General features: G+C 39.9%; 1 protein-coding gene across 2 annotated transcripts in view; it reads right to left on the bottom strand.

The window, feature by feature from the left end:
* Positions 1 to 1,182: 1,182 nt before the first annotated feature.
* The window catches only part of LOC111862421 (proton-coupled folate transporter), a 31,957-nt gene continuing 19,402 nt past the window's right edge, over positions 1,183 to 13,737 (bottom strand). For both annotated transcript variants that reach the window (XM_023847805.2, XM_023847807.2), the window contains 5 exons: positions 13,115 to 13,216; positions 5,379 to 5,516; positions 4,373 to 4,456; positions 3,902 to 4,058; positions 1,183 to 2,491 (listed from right to left, as the gene is read on the bottom strand). In XM_023847805.2, coding sequence (XP_023703573.1) covers positions 2,404 to 2,491; positions 3,902 to 4,058; positions 4,373 to 4,456; positions 5,379 to 5,516; positions 13,115 to 13,216 — 569 coding nt within the window. In that variant the 3' untranslated portion in view covers positions 1,183 to 2,403. The remainder of the gene's footprint in view (positions 2,492 to 3,901; positions 4,059 to 4,372; positions 4,457 to 5,378; positions 5,517 to 13,114; positions 13,217 to 13,737) is intronic.

Below are 13,737 nucleotides of genomic sequence, written 5' to 3'. Positions count from 1 at the left end.
GCTGAGAGCAGGATTACCCCAGTGGTGTCAGTTCTGGCATGTACTTGGGAGGTGCTTAGTTTGAATCTTAGTCTGGACATTGACTATCCTGACTGAGGCATTTTATGGTTGTCTTCAGTATCTCCAGACAAATTCCAGGATAGTACCATAAATTAGGATACTGCCACTTCATTCTGCAACCTTTCAAGTTCATTATCCATTACTGTCCAACCACTGAATGCTATATGGTCTGAGTTATGAATGACAATGTTATTAAATAGACTACAAACAAATTCACTGCTCACAGAACTAAATTATGTGTTCTGCATTATCTGCCTTATAAAATATATAAAACTATACACTTTAAATTTCAAATTATGTGTTATATTTAGTTGCTGGATATTTTTAATTAATGAACTTTTTACTGTAAATTGAGCATGAAGGAGAAAGCGGGACTTACATATGATGGAACCGTTGTGAATTACAGTAAGTTTATATTAAACAAGACTAATAGTTGTCAGGTTGTTGCCTGTGTAGCGGCAAGTGTCTGAAGTTTGGTGCCTATGTTTGTGTTCTGTGTGTTATTCAGTTTGAAAGAATATTGTGTTTCTGGACATTATCCAATGTGATGTTTTTATTTAAAACGTTTTGGAAACTGGATTCTGTCTGTCATCAGATAAAACCTACTCCTTAGGACCCAATCAACAGAGCTAGTCCATATCTCTGGACACCTGCACCAACACAAAACAGGGTATATAAATGAAGCACAGCAAAAACCATCTGCAAAAGTTAAAGACAAGACAAAATTCCATGTATATGAAGTCTAGCACTGGAGTACTATCAGAATAGAAGTCATCACTATAGAAATAAATTCTCTGTATGGTAAAAACATGAAAAAACTTTTCCACTTAGTCTGCACTGGACAGAGTTGTATTTTTTTCCTTTTTACTGTGAAAACAGGAGTACAGATGGGAGAAATGGGAGACTGATTGAATGGTACTTGGAGAAAAACCTGCCCCAGTGCCAGTTTTTCCATGGCAGATTGTACATAGATGATTCAACCAATGACTGATCACTTGATTTATGATACAGCCATTGATTAACTAAGTAACCGACTAAGTGATAATATAACCCAAGGATTTAACATAATCAACAATAGGGCCAGTCGATATGTTAAGTCACATAACATTATGACAACTAGGCTTGGAGAAGTTGCTCTTCAAGTCTTTATTTTTGTAAACATAGTGTAAAGCTAAACAACTGCATTTAACAGAGGCATGATTCTCAGAGCTTGTAAGCAGCAGGCTTACTAGAATTCTCATTTTCAGTAAACATGTACTTTTTCACAGTTTCTAAATGCACCTGTGCTTTAATTTGTGCTGACATTGATGAAATATATTCTTAAACATGTCATCACTTTTGCCTGAAAATCAGAGCTCACAGATCGATTGTTATCCTGTCTTGTTGTTGTGTACTATGGCAGCTGCACTTGATATCAGGCTCCAAGGGGTTAGTGGTCAGTGGGTTTTGTTGTCCTGAAGATTGCTGTTTTGTGTGGTCATTTCTAAGCACTATAGTGACAGAATTTTATGTATATTGACTTAATACAAGCTGTAGATTAATTTAACAAGGAAATTGTTTTAATTTTATATTCTTTAATTATTTGCACAACAGAAGCCAGGGGAAAATTTGAGTCACTCAAAAAACAGCTGAATAAACCTGACCAAACAGGGACTAGAGGTCAGTTACAAAATAAAATGTAGTTGTGATGATGATAATAATGATAATAATAATATCAACAACAACAGTAATAACATTAATAACTATGGATGAAAGAAGGAGAAGCAAAAGACCAACCTGTAAATTTCCCCATTGGTACACCTTGAAAACAAAATGTTACTCACTTGAGTACAGTTTTCAAGCTAACCGACATAAGTATACATATTTAAAACCAAGAAATAGGTGTAGCTCAGACTGCTGCTAAGAAAGGAGTGCCCCTCAACCAAAACTGTGGGTGGTAAAGGGGAAGTTGGGGAAGAGTTGAGAAAGGAAGGGGAGTTAGGGTAGGCTAAGAGGGAAAGCAACTGAAACTAGAGGGTAGGTTCACCATAGAAATTTTAATGTCACACACTCCTAAATAATTCGATTATGATAACATTTGTTTTAAATAAAACTTTCCAAAAAAGAGTGATTTTAAACCACATTGGTCTGTCAGTGTTGTAAGCGAGGATGAATATTATAATGTGAATCTGTTAGTTTTCACAGTGTATCCACTTTACCAGCCTCATTATAACTACAAAAGAGCCATTTTTGTATGAATCAGTGTAAGTCACACATGCAGCTCATCTGCATTGGCTGTGGACAAACTAAAAGGAATTTTGTGTTTTTAATATTTTCTGCAGTGTAATGATGTTACTGTAGAATCTAGGGCTCTTCTTCACTGCTATTTTCTTGAATTCTTATCTCTGTTGTATCCTCCAAATTTCTTCCACAGAGGGATATGTGGATGTAACTGAAACAAGACCAAAATGACGTGCATATGCCTCGTCGCACTGATCATGATAATTGTGGTCATACAAAAATTGGTTTTATATTTAGAATTGTCATTCATACTTCAAAATATCCTTTTAGGCCTGTCACTTTCCTGGAAGGATGAAAGAAACATTTCTGTCCATCTCATTAAATAACAAACCAAAAAATATATTTTTTATAGAATTAATGTTTAACCTTAATCAGCCAGATTTAAATCTCCTTTATGGCAATGGTGACCTGATTTAAACATGGCAATAATGGGGTTAATATTTAAAAATGAGATGCAGGAACTGCAGAACAAACAAATGAACAGGCACTGTTGTGCAACACATGTATGATAAAGGTGGTAACTGTATGTAACATCTGTTTTAACGCCCAAAAACTGTATTTTACACTCAGAATTTATTTTTGTGACCTATATGATTCTTAGAATAAACAGATTTTGTCCATAAACAGCATTAACCCCTTGTTCATTGTAATTTAGATGCAGTGTGTTTTCTGTTAAATAGAAACTGAATTTTTAAATATTATTTAGATAAATTTCATACTTGAAAGGGTTAATAGGACAAAAATTTTACACTGTGTAAACTTTTATTTAGTGAGCAATGTGTGAGGAAGTTTGTTGAAATTTGTGTTTGCACTTTTGAAGAAATTCTCATTTGCACATGTCATCTACTGTGAAGAATAGTTTAGTATGTGAAAACAAGAAGATACAAAATTAATAATGAACTCGGATGTATATGAAATGTTATGACTGCTGTTTTTAATAATAATGGTTGCATAATTTACAGTGTGAATGAACTCTAATGTGATGTATCTAACCCAGAGGTGGGTAATTCTTGACTAACAGAAAAATCTGGTTGATTCCCCTTATATAGCCTTGGCATGGACTGCATAGAAAACACCACTTCCAACAAATCCCCTGTTGTGTGGTTATCCATTACCACAGAAGTATGTTTACTCTGCCATTGCCTAGCAATTGATATCTTTTCTGAGTATGCTAATCTGGCTTTCTTCTGTCTATCACAGTATATTATGAGCACATTACATAATGACAAGTGAGATGTGAAGATGAATGGTAATTAAGGATCCAAAAGAAAGCAGTGAAGATGTGAATCATCCCAGAATTTGCTTTGAGAAATGGAAGAGCAAGTGGGCAGGATCTTCATCCAGCATTCCAGTCAAGTACCTTCTGAATAGAAATCACATGCATTACCACTGTGTCAGATGAAATCTGCAGAACTTAGAAAAATGTATTATGTCAAGTAGAAATGAGTATATTTTGATAAATTTCATGGATGTTATTTATGAACAAAAAATACCATATGGATGTATCTTTCCATTCTTTTTTCGTTATAAGTGTAGTTTGTTATTTGCATGATATACTCACAAGATGAGAAAAAATATGCAGATTTGGCTGGCAGATGTAACCCAGAAGATTGTAGCAGGAGCAGAGCTGATAGTGGCATTATACACCTGAGTATATAAGACACCCGAGAATAGAGGCACTGCATTATCTGCTGCTGCAAGGATGGCAAATACTTTCCCTTTATGGATAAAAAGAGTGGTGTAAAATTTTATTACATTATGCATCTGAATACACAAGGTATTCTCTTCTTTTTGGCCTGTAAGATATTTGACTGGTTACCAGAATAATATATTTATACGAGTATATACTTTATCCCTATACTTGCATATATGAAATAGCAGGGGCACTGCAATTTCTTCTGCGGCAAGTGTTATAGATCCTAGCTAGATGTTAATCAGATATGTCAGTACTGACTTGGGTTACAATATTGCCAACAGATTACATCCACAGGTTGAAAATTGAAAAAGCGTAAATAATAGAGAGATAAAGTACCTCGTTCTGATAGCGGGACAGTCTTGGATGTCATAGATCTGAGGACTGGAGCAACAATGGGTCCCAAAGCCACTATGGTGCCACCTGGAACAAAAGTTTGTACGTAGTAACACACCTACTAAAGGTGAGCAAAGGGTATTACATTTGTGTTTGATTATGTTCAAATTCTGGTTGAAAGTTTGAGGGAAAGCCCGTATTGTAAATGTCCTTTGGTGTTCAGGAAAAGTTACATTTTTGTTAAATTTTGAATTTACACTGCAATGGAAAAATTTAATTTTAGTTATTATTGAAAATGGATATTAATCATTCAGGCTTCTTGCCAGAATTTAAGAGGAAACTTTCTACATGCATGAATATGAATGTCATTCTCATCTATGCATATTTACATGTGTATGAACATATTGTTAGTAATTTAATTAGAACTTTTCATAAAAACATTTCTTTGAAGCAAAACTTTGTGGTTTTTCAGCATGTCAGTGATGTGTTTGTTGTTATTGCCCACATTAGTCGCACCATATTTAGACTAAGATGTGACAGGATTATCAATAGATTATGACATAATTCTTTTTCTAAAACATTTTTGCTAGTACTCTTAGCTAGTTTTAGCATTAGTGACAAAACAAATGTACTGGCTGAAGAAAAGCACTGACTGGGCGTTTGTGACTGGTTGAATCATTAAACTATCCAGTGTAATTACAATGCAAAGGATTGTTTTTGGATGTATTAAAATCAAGTTCAAGCTACCATTTTATTGACTTCCATTGTTATTGCAATGTTTTATAAACAAGTGAAGGAAATGATTCCTTTCTTTGCACATATTAAAAAATATTGTGACATGATGACAAACCAGTGAACTAAAACAGTGCTATGGGCATGGTGCCAGGCTGGAATGTCACATAAGCTTGTGTTAGGAGTTCAATATTACAATTCCTTAGCAAAATCCAACATATCACACTACCACTTGCCACTTAATTAACTGTAAACTAAAAATTAAGATCAATCTTACCAATATAAAATAACCATGAAACTTCTGCAACAGCAAAAACCACCCTGGCCAGAGCATGTGCTGTTGATCCTACCATTACCATCGCTGTATCTCCCATTCCCAGAATTTTCCCCATTATATGGATACCTAGCAGTGTGCCTGAAACGATAACGGGTAAGCTGCTGTAAAATTGGTTGTAATTTAAACTTCATTGATTAGTTAGCTCAGTTCCATAAGGAGCTGAAGGTCCAGTACCATTCTTATCCTTAGATTTTTGCGACACTTGTATAATGTAGAACTCTTTCAGTGTTCAATTGTTACAGCATTTCAATATACATGGCAGCTGCAGTATAAAAACACTTCAGTATATGACACAGCTAAAGGCAGGGAGCCAAATTTACACATTCAGTAGGTGGGGTGGTAATGACGCCATCCTCAGTGAGGTTGGCTAAACCACGGCTGTGTGTTTGGTGTGGCCGCATCATGGACCAGGTATGTGTTAGGACACCTCGTGATCCCACCGGGCAATGACAGTCTCGAGGTCTGGATCGGTATGACCTACCAGGGCTGGCGGCCAAGCTCCCACAAAGGGCAATGGCTTTATGACCAGAGCCTTCCATGCCGGCATAATGACTCTTGGGTGTCACTACAGTGTACCCGGAATGAATGTGAGAGAGCACTCCCATGGGGGTAACTTCGGCTATTTGAGTTGTCTCCCTTGAGTACCGATAAGGTGCCGCAAGCCTTCGGGCTCAACACTCTAAAATGGCTTGACCAACCCATGTGGAGGGGTGGGAATGGGGTAGCTCATAAGCCACCCCCCAGGGGCGACTCTCTCATCTAGGTTGCCCTGGTCGCAACCTCATGACTAACTGGTGTCACACTCCCATTAATCATCTGGGATACCCCTCTCCCATGGAACAGGCACTCTTGGTCCTGGAGGCTTATGAGGGTTTCATTCACTACAGGACCAGACCACCTAAGCCAAGGTGTGAGGCATTGTGCTGAGGGCTGCATGGCACTGGGGTGGTATTAGCCAGTGTCTTGAATGATCCCCTTGGGGCACCAGGCAGCACCCTGTTGTATTTATGCCTTCCACTCGTATGGGGCACTGCAGGTGGTGACCTTTTAAATCCCCAATGCTCGTGGGACCAAAATGAAAGGAACCCCCCAAAAAAGCGGTCATAAGGACATTAAACTGAAGAGGGACCCCCCTCCAAAGGGATCCCTACGAGAAATGCTTCAGCAGGGGGCTGGAAGCTCTGGTGAACCACTAAGGCACCCAGTGAACCTGCTGTTGAACCTTAGCCAAAGGCAGGGATGAACCAGTGGTTCAGAACCTACCTGAGATAAAACCAAAAACTCTCTTGGGAGTCAGTAGTACTGACATACCACTACAGGGGGCTAGTACCTCTAGCACACCTGCAGTAGGGTAAGAATTGTGACACCTGGTCTCTGGAATAGGTTGACTCCGTCTAGTGAAAAAAGCCTTGTCTGTATGCACTAGACGGAAGTTGAAGAAGGCAAGAGCCGGGGCAAGCAAAGCAGGAACAGGGGGCAGCCAGCAACCAGGAAATGCAGGCTCGTCCAAGCAGGGAGAAACCCCCACTGGTACCTTTAAGAGGCCAAGGTTGGAGCGCAGTATCCCTACAGAAATGGCCAGAACTCCAAAAAGGCCCAGGGATTTACAGTGAGGCTCTGACCAATACAGAAGGTAGCTATCTTCAAGGAAACTTATCCTGAGGATAAGCTTACTGAAGATGACCAGAATTCCATTCTGGAAGCACTGGGGGAGGTGTTACATAGGACTCCAAAGGGAGAACTACCACACCTGAAATCCTACAGACTAGTGGGAGGTGCACTTATTTATGCATGCGCCAACCAACAATTTGGTCAATGGCTCACCAAAGCCATTGACAACCACAGGCTAGAATCAGGGACCAGGCTGAAGGCTACTGATGCCAGGAACCTGCCCAAGCCTGTTAAAGTGGCTCTCCGGACTAGGGACGAAGTTGCCCAGAATCAGGAAGAGCTGCTGAAATGGATTGCAGACCTCAACCTAGGACTTCATACTGAGAACTGGGGGGTACTAGATAAGCAATCTGAGTCAAAAGGCCAGGGGCTTATCTTATTCATAGACCGGGACTCTTATACTATTATACAGAGGACCCCTTACAAAATATTCACAGGACTCTCACAGGGGACTGTTAAGATGCTGTATGATCCTGAGGTTCAGCATCAGGCAGAACCTGTGTCAGATACAGTATCATCCAACTCGGCCTCTGGGAGGGAGGGGGAAGATATACCCACTCCCTCAGTTGACCAGAAGAGAGCATCCGATGAGGAGACAATTCCTTCTCTTGTCAACCCGACCTTACCAGATCAGGGACTTCCCTTGGAGGAAACCAGGTCTGATAAAGGAAAAGGGGCTGTGGAAGAAGGTATTTAGGAAGACACCTTTCCCAGCATTACAGAATGAACACACAACATACATACATGCACACATGACATTTACACACAAAATACGATTCATTCAAATTGACCTACACCACAGCAAGGCTGCTACAGCAATTTTTTATGTCGACAACTTACTGAAGGAAAAGTAGATGTAGCACTTATTAAGGAACCTTGGATATATAGGGGCCAAATAAGAGGCTTAATGAATTTAAGGGGAACAGTCTACTCTGTGGTACCTGGAGAAAATGTGAGATCATGCATATATGTTAATAATCATATTAATGCTTTACCCTTGCTGGAATTCTCTTCCAGAGACAGAACAACGGTGAGGATGACATACACATTGGGTGGAGTCTGTGAGGAGCTCATCATCATTTCAGCCTACCTTCCATATGACTCGGATGAACCACCACCTTCCAAAGAAGTGAGGGACATCGTTGAATATTGCCATCGTAGGAAAAAGCAGCTCATCATTGGGTGTGATGCCAACGCGCACCACACATTGTGTGGGAGCACTGACATCAACCAAAGAGGAGAATGCCTGATGGAATATTTGGTGAGTTTGAACCTTAATATTCTAAACCAAGGTAACGAACCTACCTCAGTGGTTTGAAATAGGCAGGAGGTTATCAATTTGACACTAGGGACCAATAAAATAGGAAACCTGATCAGTAATTGGCATGTACACGATGAGCCGTCTCTATCAGATCACAGATATATATGCTTTCATATAAGCAACATCGCAGTAGATCAAGCTACTTATAGGAATCCTAAGAGAACCAATTGGGAGTCTTACAAAGACAACCTAAAAGTAAATCTGGAGACCGTCTCACGAAATATGGGCACAATAAAGGATGTTGATCGGTCCTTTGACCAGTTGCAACGGGCTATTATCTTGTCCTTTGATCAGAATTGTCCAGCTAGGACCACTCGCGAACCAAGGAGAGTGCCTTGGTGGAACAAACAGCTGAGTGGGCTTAGAACCAAAACAAGAAGGCTGTTTAATACAGCTAAAAGAACAGGGCAGTGGGACACCTATAAGGAAGCCCTTACTGTTACAACAAAGGTATAAGGAAAGCCAAGCAGTTCTCATGGAAGAGGCACTGCCAGGAGATCAGTGATGTTCCAGGCGTTGCCAGACTCGTGAGAATCATGGCTAAACAGGCGACCAACAAGGTCAGCACAATTAAGCTGCCTATCGGGCAGTATACTCAAACAGGAGGGGAGACACTGAATGAATTATTCAGAGTTCATTTTCCTGATTCAAAATTGCTTGATAATTTGAATGACGGACAGGGTCAGCAAAACCTGGGGACTTGCCAAAGCAAGACGAACAGGATAGACTGGAACCTGGCCAAAGTCATAATTAAGCAATCAAAAATCAGATGGGCACTGAATACCTTTAGACCATTTAAGTCAGTGGGAACAGATGGAATTGTACTGGCACTTTTGCAGCAAGGGGCAGAACTCTTAGTTCCACACCTATGCCGCATATATAGAGCCTGCATGGCATATGGTTTTATCCCCACGGCCTGGAGGCAAGTAGGTGATGTTTATCCCAAAACATGGGAAACTGGATTACACCGTGGCTAAGGCTTATCGTCCTATCAGCCTGTCGTCTTTCCTTTTGAAAACTACGGAGAAAATAGTGGATAGGCATATCAGGGACAGGGCGTTCAGGACATATCCTCTACACTGAAACCAGCATGCCTATCAAACAGGTAAATCTACTGAAAGCACACTACACAATGTGGTAACACGCATTGAAAATGCAATGGAACACAAGGATATTGCCTTAGGAGCATTCCTTGACATAGAGGGAGCTTTCAATAGAACCTCATTTGATATAATCAAACAGGCTGCTGGAAAGCATGGCATAGAGCCTGCAATATGCAGGTGGATCAGTGCTATGCTGGAAAGCAGAACCATAGCTGCCACATTTTCAGGAGAGACCCTGGGGGTGTCCGCAGGTGGGCATGCTCTCGCCTCTACTGTGGAACCTGGTCATCGACGATCTCCTTTGGGGACTTAATGATGATGGGTATTATACAGTAGGATATGCTGATGACATAGCAGTCCTCATAAATGGAAAATTCCTTTTGACATTATCAGAGCATCTTCAAACAGCTCTGTACACGGTCCAACGATGGTGTGAAAGAACAAGCCTTTCCATCAATCCCAATAAGACGGTAATTATACCGTTTACCAGGAAGAGAAATATAAAGGACCTTAAGGAACTGACCCTCTTCAGTAAAATGATTCAGCTCTCCAGCTATGTCAAGTACCTTGGTCTAGTATTAGACAAGGAAATGACATGGAAGAAGCAGCTGGACAAGCTAAAAAGCCTATAAGGCTTTTTAGACATGCAGACATATGTTTGGTAAAACTTGGGAACTACGGCCACACGTTGTGCATTGGATATACACTGCGGTTGTAAGACCCATAATTACATTAGGCGCCACAGTATTGTGGCCCAGAGTTAAACTCAAGACAAGCAAGACAGAACTTAGCAAATTGCAAAGGTTGGCTTGCTTGGTTATCACAGGAGCAATTCGAACAATTCGAACAGCTGCACTGGAGATACTCCTTGGACTCCCCCCACTGCACATACCGTTGGAGGCAGATGCCAGAGCAGGAATCTACCGTCTCCAGTGCGGTGATTGATGGAAACCTAGATCCAATAGTTTCGGACATGCATACATCACTCAGGACATGAAAAAAGAACCCATATTACTAATGGGGTCTGACAAAATGATACTGAGACATGTATATGAAAAACCCTTCACAGTCAGATTTCCTGACAGGAGTGAATGTGAAGACGGGTTTTGGCCTGATAGAAAAGTATGACTCATCTGGTATACAGATGGTTCCAAGATAAATAAGGGCACTGGAGCTGGTGGAAACTTAGTTTCAGCCTTGGGCAGTACATGACAGCGTTCCAGGCAGAAGTATATGCCATTAAGGCATGTATTATGGAGAATCTAGATATGAACTACAGAAATAGGAAAATCTACATTCTATCTGACATCCAGGCTGCACTTAAAGCAATTGACAAACACCAGATCAACTCAAATTGGTCTGGGATTGCCACCAAACCCTCATGGAACTGGCCAAACATAACAGGGTACAACTGACATGGGTGCTGGGGCATGAGGGTATTGCTGGAAACGAAACAACAGATCAATTGGCCAAGATTGGAGCTGAACATCCATTCACAGGACCTGAACCAGCCTGTAGAATCTCTATAGGAGTTGCCAGAAAGGCAATCAGGGACTGGACAAATATGAATCACAATAAATACTGGGGATCCTTAACTGGACTCAGGCAAGTAAAAGGACTCATATGAGGACCCTCTGCTAAACGAGCGAAGGAACTGTTGAAGTTAAACAGGAACCAGCTACGATGGGTGGTAAGACTACTTACAGGACACTGTCACCTTAAAGGACACCTCTTCAAACTGGGACTAAGTAACAGTCCAACTTGTGAGAGGTGTCAAGAAGAAAATGAAACAGCCACACATATCCTGTGTGATTATTTAAGATTATGGAACCAAGTGACTATTTCGATGTCCCCACGTACAAATTCTGCACTTCATTCAAAGTGCAGGATTGCTGAGGGGATAATCAAAATGGGAAGCACAATAGATCACTGTGGTCGCAGTGCAAGGGCCAAGAGGGCCCACCCCTTGTACATTCATTCATTCATTCATTCATTCATACATTCATACATATTCAGTATCACTGTTGAAATTGTCCAAAACAACCAATGCTAAACAGTTCCAATTAAGGTGCATTACACATAGTATTACTAGTTCTCTGGACTTCTTTGATCATCTGATAATAAGAAAATGGGAAAATTCTATTCTATTTATGTTATATTTTAGAATAACGGCAATGGACAAATTTCAGAAAGCTGATAATGTTAAGTATCCAAATCAAGTTCAATAAAACTCATGGAAGGAGATAACATATGTGGGTTACTTAAAAAGTCATTACAACATAATTTTTCTGAAATTTAGAAAGCTCCGACTGGAATTTACAAATTTTGCCACTGGGAGACAGCAATGTCTTGATTTCTAATGATGCCGCTAGATGATGCGGAAGTCCAAGGACAATGGAGCGAGTCCAGCGCGAAGTCAGTGTGATGATAACTTTCATCGAGAATGAACGTTAGCCGGCTGGAACACCGTTGTTACGTGAAAATAGCAGTGCTTCACAGCAGAAATGCAACTGAATGTCACTCAAAGCTTATGGAAGCTCTGGGTGATTGTGCTTTACAATACAGAACTGTTGCAAGGTGGATAGAAGCATTCCAGCATGGAAGAGAAGCAAGTGCCGACTTGCAATGTAGTGGACGCCCTGTGTCTGTTCGTACCGATGTTTCTCATGCCTTGATTGCCCAGTGCATTGAGGAAGATAGGCGCTGGTCTCTGAAGGAGTTAGAGAGACATACAGGGATTGACCAGGCAGCTGTGCATTGAATTTTATGAAAAGACCTACACATGCGCAAGATTGCAGAGAAGTGGGTGCCACACAAATTAAACGAGGTTCAAAAGTGGACATGTCATGAAGCAAGTTGTGTGAACCTCGAACGATATGAAATTGAAGGAGACAATTTCTTGAATCAGATAATTTCCATTGATGAAACATGAAGTGTTCAATTTTTTATTTCTTAATCACAATTGAATTTTTCGAGAACTAAAGAATGAGAAAAAAAACAGTAATTTCGTAATGTGCAATTTTTCTTGCCTACTATACCTACGCCCCTTCACATCTACCTGATCTGACTAAGCCAATTGGAAGGTTATATCATGCCCTTTCATAAGTATATTTTGAACTTTCTTCACTGTAATGTGTTTGCCCCCCAAAAAATTAGTTGCCATGACTTTTGAAGTAACCCTCATATAAGACCAAACAACAGATTAGATAGTGATACTAAAATGAATCTTGTTTGATGTTAGTGTGTCTTGATTTATTGATTAACATGCCAATTGCTTTAGTTTTCCATACAGGAAACAATAGGATTAATTTGGGAAAGAGGTTGGATGAAATGGTCAGGGCCTCTTTTTGTGTAAATAGCTCAGCATTTACTTGTAGGGACAGAGGAGAATCATAAAATATCTGAGTCAGGATTACTGATCCTCAGAATAAGGTTTGAAATGAGGAGCTCATGAATATGGAACAAGATTGCTAACCATTATACTGCAAGAGAAGAGATTTTGGTTCTATAAATACAGTTAATTGGCGAAGTTAGACACACACACTATCATGCAAGAATGGACTCATTATATATATATATACCAACAACATATGATGCATTCTGAAAAGTTCTGTAGTCACTGTAGTCTTCAGCTGTCCATTGGAACTGCAGTTGGGTATACAGATATGCCATTGGTTTCTCATCTGAACAAACAAATGAGGCAAAGAAATTTTAACTCTTTGAAACTCTATATTTCCTCTAAATATTGTTTAAGAATTCAGTTCCTACCCATATTTATTACAAAGATGAACTGGTTAATGCTATTTATGGAAATAATCACTATTTATTTTGAGAATCATATGAAACACATTAATACACTCTGTGGGCAAAATGCAGATATTTTGAATGTTAACCCTTTGACGTGGTCATTTAAATTCCGCGGCCGCGGCTCCTGCGGTAATATATTCAGCCGGCCATTTAAATTTTGCTCGAAAATTATTTATTCATCATTGTTCTTAAATTCTATGAGATAGGAACATGAAACTTTCACTAAAATGATCTTAAATGGTGGTTTTATAACCTTACCTTATAATATGGGCGCCCTGTATCTCGGCCATGGAAGCAGGTTGTTTAGTATTTCAGCAGTGAATGGTACGCCTTGAAGGATGAAACTTTCACTAAAATGATCTTAAATGGTGGTTTTATAACCTTACCTTATAATATG

Source organism: Cryptotermes secundus, unplaced genomic scaffold, assembly GCF_002891405.2.
Source record: "Cryptotermes secundus unplaced genomic scaffold, Csec_1.0 scaffold741, whole genome shotgun sequence".
Classification (NCBI taxonomy): Eukaryota; Metazoa; Arthropoda; class Insecta; order Blattodea; family Kalotermitidae; genus Cryptotermes; species Cryptotermes secundus.
The sequence above is the reverse complement of the archived record's forward strand: the minus strand, read 5'-3'. Positions and strand labels throughout refer to the sequence as shown.